This window comes from Xyrauchen texanus, chromosome 15, assembly GCF_025860055.1.
Source record: "Xyrauchen texanus isolate HMW12.3.18 chromosome 15, RBS_HiC_50CHRs, whole genome shotgun sequence".
NCBI classification, from domain to species: Eukaryota; Metazoa; Chordata; class Actinopteri; order Cypriniformes; family Catostomidae; genus Xyrauchen; species Xyrauchen texanus.
Genome location: NC_068290.1, coordinates 43,718,600 through 43,738,603, shown reverse-complemented (window position 1 = coordinate 43,738,603; position 20,004 = coordinate 43,718,600). Strand labels below are relative to the sequence as shown.

The following is a 20,004-nucleotide window of genomic DNA, read 5'->3' as shown; positions in this document are numbered from 1 at the left end:
AAATAATGATGAAAAGTGGGCTGATCTAACCCTATATTAGGTAGACAAAAAACAGGTACACATTGGACAGGTTCAATGTGAATACGAAGAAGAATGTTTTTTTTTTTTTTCTCTCATTTTTATTTGAATATTTATTTATTTGTTTGTGGCTGAAGTGAAAAAGGTCTGAGTTTGGTTCTTTAAGTGTAATCCCTCAAAGAGTAACCTTTCTATTGGCAGTAGAACATGGGCAAAACATTACCAAATTAATTGTGATTCAAAGGGAATCACACTAGTTTTTTGTTCATATCGCAGTTCAAATCACAATTGCAATATTTGTCTAAATAATCGCAATATAACTTTTTGTCCAAATCGTGCAGCCCTACTAGCAAGTGACCAGGGTGTAAGCGCCACAGCTAGGTGTGCATTAAACTAATTTAATGTACTTCGCGTTGGTTGGTTCTTTCCCATTGAACGCACACTTAGCCATAAAATATCCCTTACATATTATGGATATATATTTCCATGTAACTAATATATATATATATATATATATAAATATAAATAAAAACCAATCACTTTATTAGGAACACCTGCACACCTACTTATTCATGCGATAATCTAATCAGCCAATCTTGTGACAGCAATGCAATACATAAAAACATGCAGATTGCGGGTCAGGAGCTTCAGTTAGTGTTCACATCAACCATCAGAATGGGGAAAAAACTGGATATCAGTGATTTGGACCGTGGCATGATTGTTTGTGCCAGATGGGCTAGTTTGAGTCATGGTCAGGTTTGACTGGAAGCAGGGACTAAAAACTAAATGTATTTAATTTCTGTTTATTCTGAGCAAAAACTGTATTTTTTTGTTCCGGATCAAAGGTTCCACAGCCTGCTTTCCAAATGGTTACCTGTTAGAACAAAATAAAAGAACAGTTAATAACAATCTTTTTAAAATGACAGTACTCTGTGCTAAGACAGACTGGAAAACTGGGTAGGGCTCTCTGGAACCATCCTCAGGTCATATCTTGAAGGGAGGGGCTACTATGTGAACATAGGCAACCATTAATCTGAGTGGACATCCATGAGGTGAGTCAAGCTCAATTCTTGCACCACTTTTGTTCAACCTGTATATGCTCCCACTAGGCCAAATTATAAAACAGAACCAAATTGCGTACCATAGCTATGCAGACGACACCCAGATTTACCTAACCCTATCGCCAAATGACTACAGCCCCATCTGTGCAAGTGCACTGATGAAATTAACAGTCGGATGCGCCAAAACTTCCTTCAGTTAAACAACGTCAAGACAGAGGTCATTTCATTTGGCAACAAAGGCAAAATTTCCAAGGTGAACACATACTGTATCTTGACTCCAAGGGTCTAAAGACAAAAAAATCATGTAAGCAATCTTGGTATCATTTTAGAGTCAGACAGTAGTTTCAGTAGTCACATCAAATCAATAACTAATCAGCCTACTATCATTAAAAAATATAGCAAGAATTAAATGTGTTGTATCCAGTCAAGACTTAGAGAAACTTGTTCATGCATTCATGACAAGTAAGGTCGACTACTGCAATAGACTTCTCACCGGCCTTCCGACAAAGACCATTAGACACCTGCAGCTCATTCAGAATGCTGCTGGCGGGATTCTCATCTGAGCATATTACTCCAGTCCTCAGATCTTTACACTGACTTCAAGTTACATTTAGAATTGATTTTAAAGTACTATTACTTGTTTATTTATCACTCTAAGGACCTAATTACATTGCAGATATTAGGATCAAGTCAGTTAGAAATACCAAGGGTTAACTCAAAACAAGGTGAGACAGTGTTTAGCCACCCACAGCAGGAACCAGCTTCCAGTAGAGGTCACTTTCATGTCAGGTCTGAAAACACATCTGTTTAGCTGTGCTTTTACTGACTTAACACTGTGCTGCACTTACTGATTGCACCGCATCATTTTATTTCTGTATTCCTTTTCTTTTTTATTCATTTTAATAATTATTATTTATTTTAATACTTTTTATTCTTATTTCTTGTTCTTAATTTGATTTGAAAGTTATTTTTAATGTATCTTCTAATTTTTTTAAAATAATTTTTATGTAAAACATTTTGAATTGCTTGTGTATGAAATGTGCTATATATATAAACTTGCCTTGCCTAAGGGGTGGGTGAATTGGTAAATTGCAGCATTTCCAGATCTCACAAGAGAAGCAAGCAATCTGGTCTGGAAACAAGCTGAAAATAAGCCACTAGCCTCAAAATAAGCAATAAAATAGCGATTTATCACAATAGAAATATAACAAGCATACAGTTAATTTAAGGGGCCCTATTATGCAAAATTCACTTTTACATGGTGTTTGAACATAAATGTGGGTTGGAAGTGTGTGTGTACACAACCAACCTACAATGATAAAAGTCCACCCAGTCCTAAGACAGTGCTTATGATTAATGGGGATTAAAAAACCCCCAACCCTGCCCATGACTGTTGATGGACACTGCCGACGGACATGTTTGTTTGTGTGTGTTGTTTCATTATAGCGCATAACGAATGTTGTAACAGTATCTGTGTGTGTGTGTTGCTCATCCATCATTGCAAAACTGCTGAAAAAACTCTACAACAAATCATATCTTACAATAATTCTGTGAAGACTTGGAAACAACTGAGAAATGTACTTTTACCTCTAATAATGTTTTCCTGGTATCTGAATTAGCTATGCATGTATATGTAGTAATTATACATAGTTGTTAATAAGGTCTTCATTCACAGAATGCTACATCCACAATGGCAAATTAGGCAAAGAATTGTTTGATGCAGCAGTTTCCTGCAGATTCAAAGCACATACATTTTTTTGGGCAACATGAAGCGGCGTCATTCCAAAAATGTACTGTGATAAAACTTTTAGTCTTTAGTTTCATGACTAAATAATTGGAACAAAATTAACCGGTTATAACCAGTTACCAGCATTTAAAAATAAAGTTTTCACTCCGGAACAATTGAAAATGACTTTGTTGTATTTATTTAATTTTCACTTTTCGTTTTTTTTTTCTTTGAACCGTTTTTAATCCCTTACTGGAAGTGTATTTTCGCATCATTGCAAAATCTCACCCTTCAAAAAATAAAAATAAATAAAAATGCTATAATTTTGTAAATAATTGACTTTCATAATGCTTAAATATTTATCCAATGCATAACCTGTCATAATATCTATAAATTCTTTGAATTTACAGAAATGAAGGTTTTTATTGAATTGGAGATAACATAAAATGTGTTCATTTTTCACTCGTAAATTCGTATTTAGTGTTCAGAATTTCTATGCACCTTAAACTGTGTTTATAAATTGATAGTATGAACTACATTAGTATGCAGAGATTAGCCAGTATGAATATGCTGCATGCAGCCTGAAGCAAATGACCGGTACAGTGACAGATGCAGAACTGTTCAAATATACAGACCACAAACCTATAAATATGCCAATGATTGCTAGGAAAATATAGACAAACCGTATATTTTCTTAATCGTCTATTTATTTACGACAACTCTCCTCAGGTCTAAATGTTATTATTATGCTTTACACAGAGTTTAAAAGGATAGCATAATGTCCTAGTAAGTTGATGGTGCTAAGTGAGCTCATATAGTTAGAAAAATCCAGGAGCAAATTGCATCATCTTCTGCCTTCGGGCATCTGCATAAACACAACGGATCTGCACCAAAATCAACATGTAAAGAATTAAAAAAATGCATGTGGCTATAATTAGCTAGTAGTTGAGAAGCTAGGTAGCTGACTTCTTCGATGCATTACTCTGACACAAAAGGTCAACCCTGAAACCATCTACATCACTTCCTCAGCTGACGTACTTCCTTCAGTTATTCGATTACACTTGTTGTCATTTATACTTGGACATAGAGATGAAGACTGTTGCTCGACTACACAAAAACCTGGGGTAGCTCGATTATAACTGCCCATGTAAACATACTCTTGTTTTCTGCTCTCTTCTGAATGCAGGTATGAGACACTGGCTGTAGCTACAGATGCAGACACCAAACACGAGACTGACCAACAGAGCAAGAGCTCAGGAAAGAGACTGACGGTATGTGACCCACAGAATGAAAGAGCTGCTGGGAGCAGTGTGTAAGTTTGCTTGTTGACGTGACTGTGTGTGTGTGTGTGTGTCTTCAGGCTGAATGGATTCTGGTGTTGGGAGAAGAAGCTCTAGATATCTGTGTTCCTAACACATCTCCAGTGATGTCCTCCATCTTTGTGCTGGGGGAGAGAAATGTGTTCTGTCTCAAAGACAATGGTCAGATCCGCTTCATGAAGAAACTGGAGTTCAATCCCAGCTGTTTCCTGCCGTACGGATCAGGTAACATTACTGACCTTCAGACATGACTCCTGTGAAATTAGACATGGACTCAATTTGTAAATTTTCTGATTAAAGTGTAAGTGGTGTTTGCTTCACCACCACAATGTTAGGGTGTTGTGGTTGGTTTCCAGGTATTTTTATGCAGTCTCTGGTTCTGTTCCAAAACCAAGTGAGATGCCTTCTGATGAGCTCGGTGGAAAAATACATTTAAGATGGTGGAAGTTTTGGTACAGACACTGTTATTCTGGTCTCTATTCTCCTTTTAGAAATGGATTTGTAAATACTGGTAAAACGGTCAGGACAATATTGTGGCAAAGAGTTTTGCATGGGCAATTACTACTTTCTTCAGAAAATGTAAAAATATAGTTTTATTTTTTAAAGTGGTGTCATTTTTTGGATGTTAAAATACTCTCATATCCCAGTTTACTATGCTGAGTCAACATTAAGTAATCCATTGGTGGGTTGACTACCTGAAGACAGAAAACACTGTGACTGTATGGTGCCATCAAAACATGACTTGGAAGACAAGTAGTAGTTGGTAATAAATGGGAGTGCAAATGTTGGGTTCCGGAAGTAAAAATCCCACAAAATTATTCCATAGGAATATACATTTCTAACAAGTACATATTAACCTTGCAACTCTTTTATGAAAGATTTTAGGAAATCCCTTGGGGAAAAATGAAGAGGAATAAAAAAGATTTGGGGAATAAAAAGATTTTAGCTGTTTGGCCACAGCAGCAGAGGCATGTGTGTGTGTGTGTGTGTGTGTGTGTGTTAGTTTATAGGAAAGTGAGAAGTAGACATCTGCTGGTGGTTTTGAAGTGGGCAGCAGACTATGACATTAGACCTCCCACCGCACACTGATGCTTAATGTCAGACCACAGACCATCTAAACACACATCCTCCTCCATCTCTGAAACTCAGCTCTGCTCTCTCTGCTCTCTCTGCTCGTGTCCTCAGTTTCCGAGGGTTCCACCAACTTCCTGATGGGTAACCATAACAACATGCTGCTGGTATACCAGGATGTGACCCTGAAGTGGGCGGCCCAGCTTTCCTGTGTCCCTGTGGTTGTACGGGTTGCTAACTTCCAGTAAGTGACCACTGCCTCTGCCCAAATACACCCTTCCTGTCTGTCCTTCTTTGGAGAAATACCTGTCAACTAGTCAAGTAATTTTTTTGCAGAGTGCTTTTAACAACTGTGACGAGTCTCTACTCATCTTGCTATGGCGGGCTAGTGGGTGTGGCTAGAAGACTCATCAAGGGAACGATGTCCACCTGTTCATCCCTCTATAAAAGTTAGGCTGGCTAGTGTAGATGGGGGGGTCTGTTCTCCGGGTTATTTTGTGTTTCCCACCTGATCAATGCAATCCTCAATTCGAGGCAAGGGAAATGAATCAGGTTTTGTTACGGCATTTACCTTTCGGTAATCAGTACAAAATCTGAATGATCCATCAGATTTATTCACCAGCAATCCTGGACGAGCCCCCACATTTGTCACGACCGGCTCAAAGCCGTGGCAAATGAAATGGAGGACACAGTGATTGGGTTGCAAAAAACAAACATTTATTAACATAAATGTTAAAACATAAAAAATAAGAAAACATGGTCATCTGTAATGTTTGTCAGGTGCATGGATGTACAAGTATCAGTAACAGAAAACAAACATCTAAACCAAATAACAAAAAGCCGAGCCCAAATCAAACACAAAATAACCCGGAGAACAGACCCCCCCATCTACACTAGCCAGCCTAACTTTTATAGAGGGATGAACAGGTGGACATCGTTCCCTTGATGAGTCTTCTAGCCACACCCACTAGCCCGCCATAGCAAGATGAGTAGAGACTCGTCACACAACACACATCGTTTCAAAGAAGCTTTACAGAAAAGCTTTACTGTCTTAGTCATTATTGTGTGGTTTTATAAAAAACGTAATTGTGAATTGTGCCTTAAAATAAAAACGTTAATAATATTTTTATTTAGCAAAATTAGCAAGCTGAAGTCGACTGTGGCAAGGAACACAAAACTCCATAAGATGTGGATTAATGGAGAAAAATAACCTTGGGAGAAACCAGACTCACTGTAGGGGCCAGTTCCCCTCTGACTAACATCATGAATATAATGTAAATATTTCTTATGTATAGTGCAAGTCATGGTTTAAAATGATTAAACTAAGTAAGTGTTAAGGGTCAGTGTTTAAACTAATATTTTGTATGAACTGTAAGATTTATGACTAATGTCTCTGATGTCCATCCTGAAGTAGTCTATGACTAGTTCATAGACTATAAAAGTGTGACTATGCAGTATCGCATAGACTTTAGACTAATGACGTGAAGTCTGGTCCACATTGCAGCTTATCCTGGCCAGGATCCACTCACCAAAGCCTAGTTTATACTCTATGCAGAGGCTTGTTCACAAGGGCTAGCGTGGATAAAGTTATGCCAACACAGTTGTCGCCTAGTCTTTGCAAGGCTGCGTTTCACGTGGTCGTGCACATGCAATTGTTTTTTACTTTTCGTACGGTGCGTAGACTGAAGCACTTTCGTTGTGGAATAAGTGGAAGTGGAAGTGTCGCTCCGCTGAACGAAAACTTGCATGTCGAGCGTCTTTAAAGGAAACACCCCGACGTTACATCTTAAATGCAGTTATATTTAATGCGTTATAGCTTTATTAAAGTTCAAATAATATGGAAACAGATCATATAAATAACTACAATCTCCGAAACTGTCATTTTTCTGTGCGGGCAGCACCTCTTCTATGAGTTTCGCGAATGTCCCGATCTAAGGGGAGAGATTGAAACTGCACCCGGCTGATACATACTCTGTCATGGGGATGCTTGTCCATCGAGTGCGCACACTTAATGCAGCTAGATTATAACTTAATGGCACGCAAATTATTGAATCAAAATAAGTTGGAGGCACATATACAAACTGTTGTAATTCCTACACCGTTCACCTGATTTGGATGTAAATACCCTCAAATTAAAGCTGAAAGTCTGCAGTTAAAGCACATCTTGTTCGTTTCATTTCAAATCCATTGTGGTGGTGTATAGAGCCAAAAAGATTAGAATTGTGTCGATGTCCCAATATTTATGGACCTGACTGTATGTGTCACTGTGTGTTTCTTATCGTGAAGAAAATTGGCAATACGCAGATTTATTAATACGAGAGAGTTTTTTTTTGTGTGAGTTAAGGATGGATTGAAGTGAACAGAAAGGTGTGAGAGGGTAGCCTTCGCCCCATTATACACTGCAACAAAATACATTTTTGATTTGTTTTTGTTTTGGCTTGTTTTCCAATATAAATATCTAAAACTCTAAACTTTAAAACAACGTGCATTTTCTATAGCAGCTGTACTGCAGAAGAAGAAAGTTGAATATAATATAAAAATACAAATATTTTAAAATATCTAAAAATCCTTTAAAAAAAAGATATTTAGACTTGCTTTTAGAGAATAGATCTTGAATATAAGTATATTTTGTCTTTTCTGCACTCGCAGAAGTATAACCAAGTAAAAAATACTCCTATTTACAAAATACACTTACTGTATATTTAAGATACATTCTCTTAAAGCAAGTCTTATCTTAACATCTTATATGTTGCTTCTCAATTAAATGTATCTTGTTTTAAGGATTTTTTGAAAATTTTAAATGGAAAACAAGAAAGAAACACTTTTTTTTTTTTTTGCAGTGAATTTCTTTACTGAATTAAACGTATAAAAAGTATTTTCCCCCTTTAATTCAGTGAATGTCATTTAGAGGCATTTTAAAAAGATGATTTTGTCCTCTTTATTGTTAGTAAGCACGTTTAATACAACCTTTGATGTCTGGACACAAGCAGAATAATCGGTCTAATAATAATAATCTAATAATCGTTAGTTGCAGCCCTATTTGGTTTACACCAATTTGTAACCCTCCAATTCTGTTTGTTTGGGGCCCCTGCTACATTTCTGCATCTTATGGACCAAACGCTGTGTATGCTGCTGTCTATTTGGATGACATCATAATTTATAGTAATGATTTGCAGTGTCTGGGGGCCGTTCTGAGGTTGCGGCGATGAGCGGGATCACAGTGAACCCGAAGAAGTGCGCAATTGGGCAGGTTGAGGTACGTAGCAGGGGTTCCACTTGGGTCATGGTCAGGTGCGGCCCCAAATTGATGAAACCACAGCGAGACCCAAGACCAAAAAGGAGGTAAGACAGTTCCTGGGGCTGGCTGGCTATTATCAAGGGTTTGTGCCTAATTATTTGGACATCACCAGCCCACTGGCTGTTTTCACTAAAATGGGAGCTCCAGACTCAATCCAGTGGACCGAGCCATGCCAACAAGCATTCATGCAGGTAAGGGTTTTCACCTGAGATGAATTGCTTGTAATTGCTGTTTCTATGTTTGCATTGAGAGACGGGGGATTTAAAAAGGTGCCCAGTCCATAGAGTGGAAGAGGGAGAAATAGATGCCGCAAAGCTGTGTGTGTGTATGCATGTGAATGGGAGAAACACTTGAAGCTATTTTGTGTGAAGCACACCGCATGCACCATACGAAAAGAAAACAATTGCATGTGAAACCTCGCAAAGACTAGGGGACAACTGTGTTTGCGTCAATTTATATGTGCTAACCCTTGTGAACAAGCGGCAACATTGAGTATAATCTAGGCTTTAGTGAGTGGATCCTGGCCAGGATAAGCTGCAATGTGGACCAGACTTCATATCTTTAGTCAAAAGTGAGACTGTGCGAGACTTATGCGTTAACTTTCCTATAATCCACACGGAACCGGACCGAGCCATTGCTCCTAGGTACCAGAACCACCAGGCTGGCCCAATCACTGTGGGATTCTTCTAGTAACCCATATTGAGCATGGCCTTTAATTATTCCCATATTACCTGTTTCTTGTGTTTGGGTAAGCGGTAGGGAAGTCTAAGTACCACTACCCTTGAGGTTGTCTCGATGTGGTGTTTTATGAGATCAGTGCGGCCGGCGAGAGGCAAGAACACATCAGAGAAATTTTGCAACCTGGAACCTCTGTACATTGCGACAGCAAGAGGTGGTTTCCACAAGTGACTGGTGAAGTGACTGGGTTTTAAATTCACCTCTGGCCTGAGCTCCTACTGCTCCGGAACTACTGTCACCAACGACACAGGGACCTCCGTGATTTTAGGAGGTTGAGGTGGTAAATCAGACGTGCCCTGTCCCTATCCGTACGGACCACCAAACATAGTTGACTTCCCCATTTGCTGTGTGACCTCAAAGGGCCCTTGCCACTTCCGAGTAATTTTGAGCTTGATGTGGGCAGCAATACAAGGACTTTATCTCCCATTGTAAATTCCCATAGCTGAGCGTTCTTGCACCTGTAGCTAATTCTCCTGTGATAGATGCTCCAGTGTGTGGAATTTTGTAGAGAGAACAGGGGAAGAGACGTGAGTTGGAGAAAGGGCATGGGGTGTGCCGGTCACTGGATACGCTGCCAGATTGTCTTCCGCCAGTTGGACCGCTTTGTCCAGCAATGCTGGTCGGTGGCACTGGTCCCGCTCAGCTGTCCCCTTCGGTAATTGGGAGACTAACTGCTCCAGCACCACCAGGTTGATGACATCATCGGCGACGCTGTCCTCCTTAGACAGCACCCACCACTGGCATGCATCACGTAGCTGCTGGCCAAATGGAAAACGTGCAGCCGAACTCCCTCAGCATCAAGGAGCGGAAATGCTGGTGTTCGTCTGGGCTGCGGCTGAGCTGTTGCAAGATGGACTTTTTCAGCACTGAGTAGTCCAGTTGTTTGGTGACTGGAAGCAGTTGCGGTGTGATGTGGGCTTCCCCGGTTAGCAGCGGCAGAAGATGCACCACCCACTGTTCCTGTGGCCACTTCAGAGCTTTGGTGGTGTGCTTGAGGATCTCAAGGTATGCCTCCGGATCATCTTGAGTCCCCATCTTGGTGAGCAACATGTGGACTGCTGCTGTGGATGCGGCGGCTGCCCCCTTCTGGGGTACTAATCTCCGTAGCACCCGCCGGTCCTCCTCCTGGGCCTGAAGGTGCCTCTCGAAATGCTGTTGCTGCTCTCTGCGAAGATCCACGAGGGCCTGGGGTTGGCCCTGATGGATGCTGGCAAGGGACCGGAAGACTTCCTACAGCAGCGGCGACTCCATGACAGCATATACTTCTTCCTCTTTTCACGGGTTTCGGCACCAGTGTAAGGAGGTTTAATGAATGAGGAAGTGGGAGACGGCGAGTCCAACTCCAGTATGTCACTTTTTATTCTCATCAACATAAACACATTCACATAAGGCGTAATGGTGAAGCTTCAAAGGGCAAAGTCAAACACGGCAATGGCGGCACACAAAATAGCTTCAGATGTCTGTCCCTGTGACACGCACACACACACACACACACACACACACACACACACACACACACACACACACACACACACACACAGCTTTGCAGCATCTGTTACACTCTATGGACTGGGCACCTTTTTATTTTTAATTTCCCCTGTCTCTCACTGAGAACATAGCAAACAGCAATTACCAGAAATGTATCCTTTCTCCCCTGACAAACTCTCAACCATGCCCTAGCCTCCACAGAAGCCTCATCAACAATGCCATAAAAACATAAAAACTTCTCTCAAAGCTGGCTTCTATTCTCCATGAGTGCACACACTAGCACCCTCGCATGCCTCTGATCAGAGCGGGGAGGGTTCGACCGAGTTAGATGCGTTGCCGGAGAGGACAGCACGCATGGCAGTCGACAGGCTACAGGCAGGCTGCCTTTCCCTCTCACCTGCTGCAGCCCTGTAAAGACATGCTGCCAAGGATGCCACCGCCCTAATTGAGCCCCATTTCACTGCGAGGATGCCAGATCCCCTTTTATTTTGAACACCATTTCCCCATGACACCATTTTCCCCTTTTTGGACATTTTATGTTTATTATTATTTCCAATAAACGCCTCTCTGAGGCTTGGCGCCACACCCACTGTGTCTGTCTCTTACTCACCCCACCACAACCTTTAATAGAGCGCAACAGTCTGGTTCTGGATGTGAAAATCGAATTAATTTTCTCCATAGGTGAATTGATTTTTAACAATAACTTATAAACCTTTAAAGACAGACCTATTGTGAGCTCAGAGTTCAATGCTATATGCTTCTGTTGAAGCCATCAGTCTGCATTATTTCAACCTCAATGTTTAAAAATCATATGTAATAGTGGAATATCTGGTGTAGGACTACAGTACCCATGATCCTGAAAGGAAAAGATCCACCAATCCGAATCACGGCAAACAAAACACCATAAGAGCTCATTTAATGACTGCCCACTCCCTTGACGCACTGTGAATGATGCAATCGAGTCGCTCCTCCTAAACTGTTAAACTACTTATATATTTAAATATTTCTGATTAATTTGCAATAAATGAAAATCTATCATTTTCATTTTTATAATCGACAACTTTGAATCAATAGTTTTAAACAATGCCTGGCCAAAAAAATTATTGTATACTCTAATATTATTTCTGTCCAGAGTTGCATTCATTTTTGGTCGAGATCTTATATTGATGACGGGAGAGTCGAACCACTCCATGAAGTGTTCTCCATCACATCCCAAAGATTTTCAATGGGGTTAAGGTCAGGACTCTGTGGTGAAAATGATTCCTCATTCTTCCCGAACCACTCTTTCGCAATTTGAGCCTGATGAATCTTGGCATTGTCGTCCTGGATTATGCCCATCAGGGAAAAAAACAAATCCATTGATTGGATAACCTGATCATTCAGTACATTCAGGTAGTCAGCTGACTTCATTGTATTGCTGCATAACGTTGCTGAGCCTAGAACTGACCAACTGAAGCAACCCCAGATCATAACACTGCCTCCAGAGGCTTGTATAGTGGGCACTATGCATGATGGATGCATCGCTTCATGCGCTTCCCTTCTTACGCTGACACGCCAATCGCTACGGAATAGAGTAAATCTGGACTCATGAGACCACATTACCTTTTTCCATTGCTCCACAGTCCAATCTTTATGCTCCATAGCAAATTGAAGTTGTTTTTTCTGATTAGCCCCACTAGCAAGTGGCATTCTTGTGGCCACACAGCTGTTTAGTACCAATCCTGTAAGTTCTCATCACATTGTGTGTGGAAATAATCTTAATTTCACTATTAAATATATTTAAGATATTAAAGTCTTGTACCTTTTGTGTTTTTGTCCAATTTTCAAATACTTCTTTGCTTCACTTCAAAGTTTGAAATGTTGTGATTCACCTCAGATGTGGTTGGTTTGGTTCAAGTGGTTGTAGATAAAAGACCAGAAAGTACTTGAAAATGTGTGTACACTTTGTGATCAGAATTTGTGCCTGTCCAATAGTATGTCCAATATAGAGTATTTTACAGTCATCACAAAGAAAATTTGACAGAAAATACAGTTCTGCTTGTGGATATCAAGTTAACTTGCTACTAAGTGCCTCAAGCAAAACTTTTAAAATATCTTTCAAAGATTTGATTCCACCAAACAGGAAATATATGTCAAAACCAATGCTTAGTTCTTCCTCAAAAGTGTTCATTGTATCAACCCGCTAGCTTATAAATGATTTGTTTCCAACTTCTAGCGAGCTGATAAAAAAGGCCTGCTCCATCCTTACTTGTGAAAGTTCATACAGCCAATCAGAACTGGAACTTGTGATTTCAGCCAACATCTCTTCAATTTTACAGCAGACTATAGACTGAGGCTGAGACTAGTCTACAGTAGACAGTAATGTTCTCGAGTGTCTGTGTTTGAGGCAGGGGATGCTGGGAAGAGCTCAGTGTTTGTGGGACAGCTTGCCTCGAGTGGTTCTCATATGTTGTGGTAACAGATACATTTGTAGAGAGTGTTTAAGCGCACGGGTTTTTGCCCGTTCTGCACGGGTCACTTACACTGTCATTGTCCGACTGTCTTTCTGCTACGGGCCTCACATTCAATGACTGTCTGTCAGCACACGATAAATGAGCTGCTGTGCTGTTCTGAGTTCACAACACACACACACACACACACACACACACACACACACACACACACACACACACACACACACACACACACACACACCTTTACCATATACTGCCTGTAGAAAGAATTCAGACCTATTGACTTTCCCACACTTTAATCGTAAAGAAAAATTAATTGACATTTACATTTGGGCAGTTTAATTTATTCAGTCCTGTGGTGTGGCCTTTCCTTAAGAGAACAAGAGTTTTTGTGAATGATTAAGGACGAAAAGTGAGCGTTTTACTTATTTGTTATTTGTTTTTATGCTATTATCGCATATGGAAGTCAACATGGGATTATCAGTGTGTCATGATCACTTATATAACTTACAAGAAACCTCCTGCAGCGTGAGATGCTATATGTCATCTAAAACTATTTTAAACTTCATATTTACAATTATTGTGTCATTTTTATACACAAAGTTTTCATGACCTCATATTAATTGAAAGACCTCATTAAATAATATTGTTAGAATGGTAATGGAAGTGTCTTCAGGAGTTTCTGGTTCCCCCATCAAGGGACAGAAGATATTGTTTTCTGTTGTCAGTCACCTCATCGTTATAAAGTGTAAACACATGTGAAATTAAAATGAAATACAGATCTGTACCTTCTGCTTGGATCTTTTACTGTGACAGTCTGAATGGAGTTGTTTCTATAAAAGTGTCTCTTGTTTTTTGTCCATTACAAATTCTAAAAATGATTTATGTATATAATATGTGTGACATTAACACTGATATAAAATGTAACAGGAAATCACAATCTGCTTTATAATAAGCAGCTTTAAAACAAATTAGCAACCACAATGAATTATGCCAAAATGAAACGACTTGAATCTCACTGCTGTTTAATAATATAAAACAGCTACAGTGTGTTAATGTCATACTTTTGAAAGTCAGAATTTTTGTCACTAGAGACTGATTTGGAATGTTCTTTGAAACTCTTTGTGTGTTTGTGTTTTCAGAGGGCTGAAGGGTTTGGTGGTGACTCTGAGCTCTGATGGTCATCTCCAGTGCTCCTATATGGGCACTGACCCCTCCTTCTTCACTGCACCTAAAGTAGATGCCCGAGAGGTCAACTATGACGATGTGGACACAGAAATGAAGATGCTGCAGAAGGTCATTCGAGAGGCCACCAAAACCCAAGGTACAACACATACAAATGCACATTGTGCAGTAGTGATTGGAATCGTTAGGAATTGAATGATTCTGGTTCCTTAACAGTTAATTTACCAGTTCTTTTAGTACTATTTAGAAATAAATATTTGGAAATAAGAAATGCAATTCTTATTGGATTTACTGCCCTCAGCAGTGTGTGGCAAAATCTGATGTTTTCATATTTTAACAGAACGGATTCTTGCAAAAGACTTTTAATCAAGATATTTTATTAAATTCATTCTTTTTAAACAAATAGATGATTTAAATCTCAAATAGCATATGTGGTGTAAAGAAATAGAGAGTACCTCTTATTTTCCTTAAAAGACACTGAGAGGGTCTATTTTTTTCTCAGCTGAAGTTTGCAATTTTAGCTTCAATGTGCCTTATTCCTGATTCTTTTGTCTCACACGCCTCGCATGTTTGCCCTTTGTGAGATTCAACTTGGAATTTGAATTGGCAGAGGAAGGGTAAATATTTTAAGTGACTGTAGGCTTAAATGTAATAAAGAATGTGATCAGAATAGCTACTTTACATGTAACGTTATCTTCGTAACTTCGTAAAGACATGCACAATGAAAGGAGCACAAGTTAATTCTTAGTTACGCTTACATCAACAAACCTTTAACAGATAGCTCTCAATGACAAAAATATCTGTCTTCATGCAGAAACATAATATGCTGTAACGGGATCAATGGAAAGGAGGAGGCGAGAACTGGCTTTATGATATAAATAATAGTTTAATGATAAACTTAAAAGAAGACACAAACACACATGACGGACATGTCCGTAAACGATCTCTCTCTCCCGCACGACCCCCTGCAGTCGACCTTTATACCTCAGAGGCTTGATTAGCCTAATACGGGACCGGGTGTTTATGATCACGACCCGGCCCCGCCCTCCGCCCTGCCACATATGCATAATGTGCATGTGAGGCATAATACTCAACAAAGCTGAGAAGACTACATGTGCCAACTCTTTTGTTCTGGTTAACAATAGAAAAGAGCCTATAGCTTATTGTAGGATTGAATCTCCATTAGGATAACATTCCTACAAGGAAAGTTTATTTGATGCAAATACAGTACCTTAGCATACATTAAGAATGGAATAAGGAACCATGTAAATTTAACATACTGTATATATATTTTTTTAAATAAACCGCTAATTTTTCTACCCCCATTGCCTCGTGTAATAATAGCATATAGGCTATGTCAATGGATGTTTAACATTTGGAGCTTTTTGCATTATAATATAAAGTGTTGCAATGTTTAAATGGCCAATTATACAACAGCACACGGTGGATTTATAGCCAAAAGAAATCTAAATATAAATTGAGAAATATAGCTGCAAACAGCAATAATGGGCTTCAAGCTATTAAGGTCCTTTTAAGTACATATGGAACCAATATTATGTATTAATTAGACAGTCTATTAGCTCCTAAAACAATGATAAAGTGCCTTATTTTTCAGAACCATCATGATTTTTAATATACTGGGACTCCAGACAATCTCTCTGCACTGGTTTGGTGAACGGCGAACGGCCTATGAGTAGTTTGAAAAAGTCATTTTTTTAAATGATCTGAAAATATTTAACAAACGATTTGATTCACACCAATACTTCTTGAGACAAAGTTGTTCAGAATAAGGTAATCTATCACAGGGTATAAATTACTTATGTCTGAGTGAAACACAGCTGTATATACAATGATTTAGATGCATGAAAAACAAGGTATTATTAATTTTTTCACAGACCTCTTGGGCCAAGAGACAAATAGGCCTATCATGTTTCATTCTGATCTGCCTTTTCTAACCCTATCTATTAACTGCTAAAAGTTGATTTGTTGATGGCGGCCATGTTTATAGTTGGAGTTGGAGCGATTTTTAGATTTGTAATTATTGTAGTGCCACCAAGAGACAGTGGCGTGTAATTTTTTTGTGTGTCCTCAGAATTAACCCATACATACTGTATGTGTTCCAGATTTGTTGATAATATCTCATTCCGTTCATGAGTTATAACCGTTTTAGTAAATATGGCCATGCCCACTATGCACGTTTTGGCGTACCGTTTGATGATGAATCGAAAGTTCAAAATTCCTTTTAATAACTTTTCATATTGGGACTCTGCTGAATCTTTCTGCACTAGTTTGGTTCTGCTCTGGCGATTGGCCTACGATTTGTTAGTTGTAATTTTTTTTCAAACAATCCAAAATAGCGGGAAATCGGAAGGGCGGAGCAAAAATTGGATGGTGTTCTAAAAGATTTGCCACGATGCAAGGAATCACATGAAAAGGCCTTACAGTTCAAGAGTTATGGCCCAAAATGTATTTATTTTTTTGTTTCCTGTAGCGCCCCTATGGCATGAGTCCATGCGTATGGCTAGCCAGCCGGGGTACTACCATTCCCCAAAGTTTCAAGTTTCAAGTCTCTAGGCATTACGAATTGGTCTGCACAATCAGTTTTAGGGCAGAATAATAATAATAATCCTTACAAATACAATAGGGTTTCAGCCCTTTGGGCTTGAACCCCTAACTATCTTTAATGCAGCAATTTTTAGGTTAACATTTTTTTTCTGCCTATACGCACAAAAATTAGGGAACAGAAATCATGCAGAAAAATACTTGCACACATACTGTTAACGAAAAGGGCTCTTTTTGGGTAACATATTCAGCTTGTTTGTGTAGCAAGTGATAAACATCCCATTCATTGGTAACACTTTACACTAAGGTTCTATTTGTTAAAACTGGTTTCGAATGATATAAAGCCAACTACAGTATAGTTTATTGCCATTACTGATCAATATCGTTTTCTATCGCTAGAATTTAGTTTTCACTTCAGATTTTCGCTGACAGTGCTGATTGGTCGCATTTGAGAAATAAACTCACTGACTAAAATATTTGCGATCGGTGTTTCTTCAATTGTCCACTACTGATCATATCTCGCCTGCATCGCCAAATGTCTCGTCACGCTGCATGTAATCTCAGGATTGTATGTGAATGAAGGTTTATATTCATAATTTGGATCTCTCTCTCTCTCTCTCTCTCTTTCTCTCTCTCTCTCTTCAGACATTCTCCCAAAAGCGGAAACAGAAGAAGAGCTTACTCTGACTGCCATAGTCTCTTCTAACCTGGACGAAGTCTCGGTACACACATACTTACTTTTATCTGGCTGTCTAAATGAATAAATATAACCAAACCCTACCTCTAAAAAACTTTTTTGGAAAAAGTTTTTGGAATAAAAAAAAAAGCACAACGTAATACTGATCTCTCTCTTACAGTGTGCTGTCATACCTGAGATGAACGGCATGCCAGTACCCTCTGTCACTGTTAAGGTAATCTCGCCTCATTCCACAAACATATCTGGCAAGTTGCTCTTTCGTTATAACGTGAGTGTGTAGTGCTGTATGACACTGAGGTGATATGTGTGAATGTGTGGTTCATTGTCAGGTAAAAGTAAAGAGTCATGCAGCGATACAGATCCCAAAGATGACTGTGTGTGTGCCACATCCTCTGGCTGTCACGCAGGAGCAGTTTGTGTTGAATTCCATGGGTATGACTGACTTTCTTCTTCACACTATTGCTCTCAAATATACTTGCATTTTCTTTTCATCACAAATGTGATTTTTTTAAGCTAGGGGTGTCCAAACATTTACTCCTGTGGGCCATGACGAAATAAGGTGTCGTGGGCCGCACCGTTGTAATAATAATAAATAATAATAATAATAATAAAAATGGCTAGATGCCTCAATTGTATCATCTTTACGTTGTATGCTTAATCACATTTTGTGTTAATAAAGAATATTTCTCTCAACAAGAATGCTTGAAATAGAACAGTGATGTAAGGTCAGAAATTAAGGGGGACTCGGGGAAAAATGCCCTAAAGTTCAAAAAGTGCCCTGGTTTCTTTTTTTTAATTTTATTTATGCCATCTGATATAGTTCTTAAAATTCTACTTTAAGTGTAGCATTACACATCATCACATGAAATATGTTTTGTACAGTACATTTGTATATGTTTTATATGTTAGCAGTTTTGGGTGTGACACATAACAATAATCAGAATAAGTTAAATTTTCCTGCTATGACGTGATTCAAGGAATTAGTCTTTAATTATTAGTAATTCAATCATAGTTTATTACTAATTTGATCAATATGATTGCACTCCCTTTATTTGGTTACGCATACGAGCTGAGCGCGGGCAGTACAGGGAGAGATGCGCAAGTGTTTTACTCTCAATTGACACCGTGTCAATGAAACATCAAAATGAACAAATTCACAACAATTAATAAACTTCCTAGCACTGCAGAAGACATTCTAGGAGAGTGTGCTCTGCTCGCACGTCTCTGTGATGCTCAATTAACTCGCCGCTGCTCAACAGCAGCTCTACTCAGTTGTGCGATGTGTGGCATTGACACCAAGTGTTCAGATAATTAATTTTATTTCATTTCTCAATAGCAGACCAAATTATGTTCTATTTCTAAAAGCAGGCCAGAGATTACATCTGGATACCCCTGCATTCGGTTATGCTACGTCCAACTGTATTTGAATGCAAGTCCTGCTGTGCCTGGCTCATAGTGTGCTGCCTGTGGAGCAGGAGTTGTGCTGACTGCCACCTGCTGACTGTGACTTGCAAAAACTTTTTTATTATGGTCAGAGTTATTATGGTCTCAAATTTGTTACACTGTATTAGTGAAATCTTAAATATATCTTCTTCATTTTATAACTGCTTTTTTTTATTTCAGTGTGATCTTAGACCTTTGGACCCCACTTTATAAGTTTGGGTTTTTCCAAATTCAATCAGATAGTTGTTTTCTTTTAGGATACACACAGCTGGTGAAGTTTTGCTGTTGTATGAGATGCATTAGCATTTACACTACAAAAGCAATGTGTACACCTTTATTTAGTTCTGTCCTCTTGAGAGCAGATCACCTGAGACAGATGTTCATAGAAATGCTGTCAGAGAGAGGTTTGGATCTTAGTTTTCATATGTTTTAGTAAATGGTTAATTACACCACTGTTATTTATCAGGCCATGAGAAGACAGATTGTATGTGTGTTGAGTGAGTATGTTCACGCTAACATACGAGAATTGTGTGCTGTAATACAATAGTTCAGATTGCTCAGAGAAGTAGAGAAGAAGGTGGTAATTTTTTTTTATATAGAAGAAGCTATATGTCATATGAAAGTGCATTATTAGGATTTGGTCAAGTGGTCACAAAAGAGATGCGTATTTAGTTGTTTCTTGAAAGTAGATAGAGAATCAGCTGTTTGGGTGGAGTTTGGAAAGTAGTTTCTCCAGCGAAGAACAGTGGCAATGAAAGTCCGAGAAACTGATTTAGGCACCACAAGGCACCCTTCACCCACCGATCGCAAATTCCTGTAAAGCACATAGATTTAAAGGACTGAGTGTAGATAGGGGAGGGCTGAACCAGTGGCTGTTCTATATGTGAGCATCAATGCCTTGAACTTGACATGAGCAACCATTGGCAGTCAGTACAGTTCAATGAA

General features: G+C 39.1%; 1 protein-coding gene across 2 annotated transcripts in view; it reads left to right on the top strand.

The window, feature by feature from the left end:
* Nucleotides 1-20,004, top strand: part of bbs9 (Bardet-Biedl syndrome 9) — a 193,101-nt gene that overhangs the window by 15,928 nt on the left and 157,169 nt on the right. For both annotated transcript variants that reach the window (XM_052143904.1, XM_052143903.1), the window contains exons 7-13: nucleotides 3,992-4,076; nucleotides 4,166-4,349; nucleotides 5,310-5,439; nucleotides 14,315-14,496; nucleotides 17,565-17,641; nucleotides 17,777-17,830; nucleotides 17,946-18,048. In XM_052143904.1, the coding sequence (XP_051999864.1) occupies nucleotides 3,992-4,076; nucleotides 4,166-4,349; nucleotides 5,310-5,439; nucleotides 14,315-14,496; nucleotides 17,565-17,641; nucleotides 17,777-17,830; nucleotides 17,946-18,048 (815 nt within the window). The remainder of the gene's footprint in view (nucleotides 1-3,991; nucleotides 4,077-4,165; nucleotides 4,350-5,309; nucleotides 5,440-14,314; nucleotides 14,497-17,564; nucleotides 17,642-17,776; nucleotides 17,831-17,945; nucleotides 18,049-20,004) is intronic.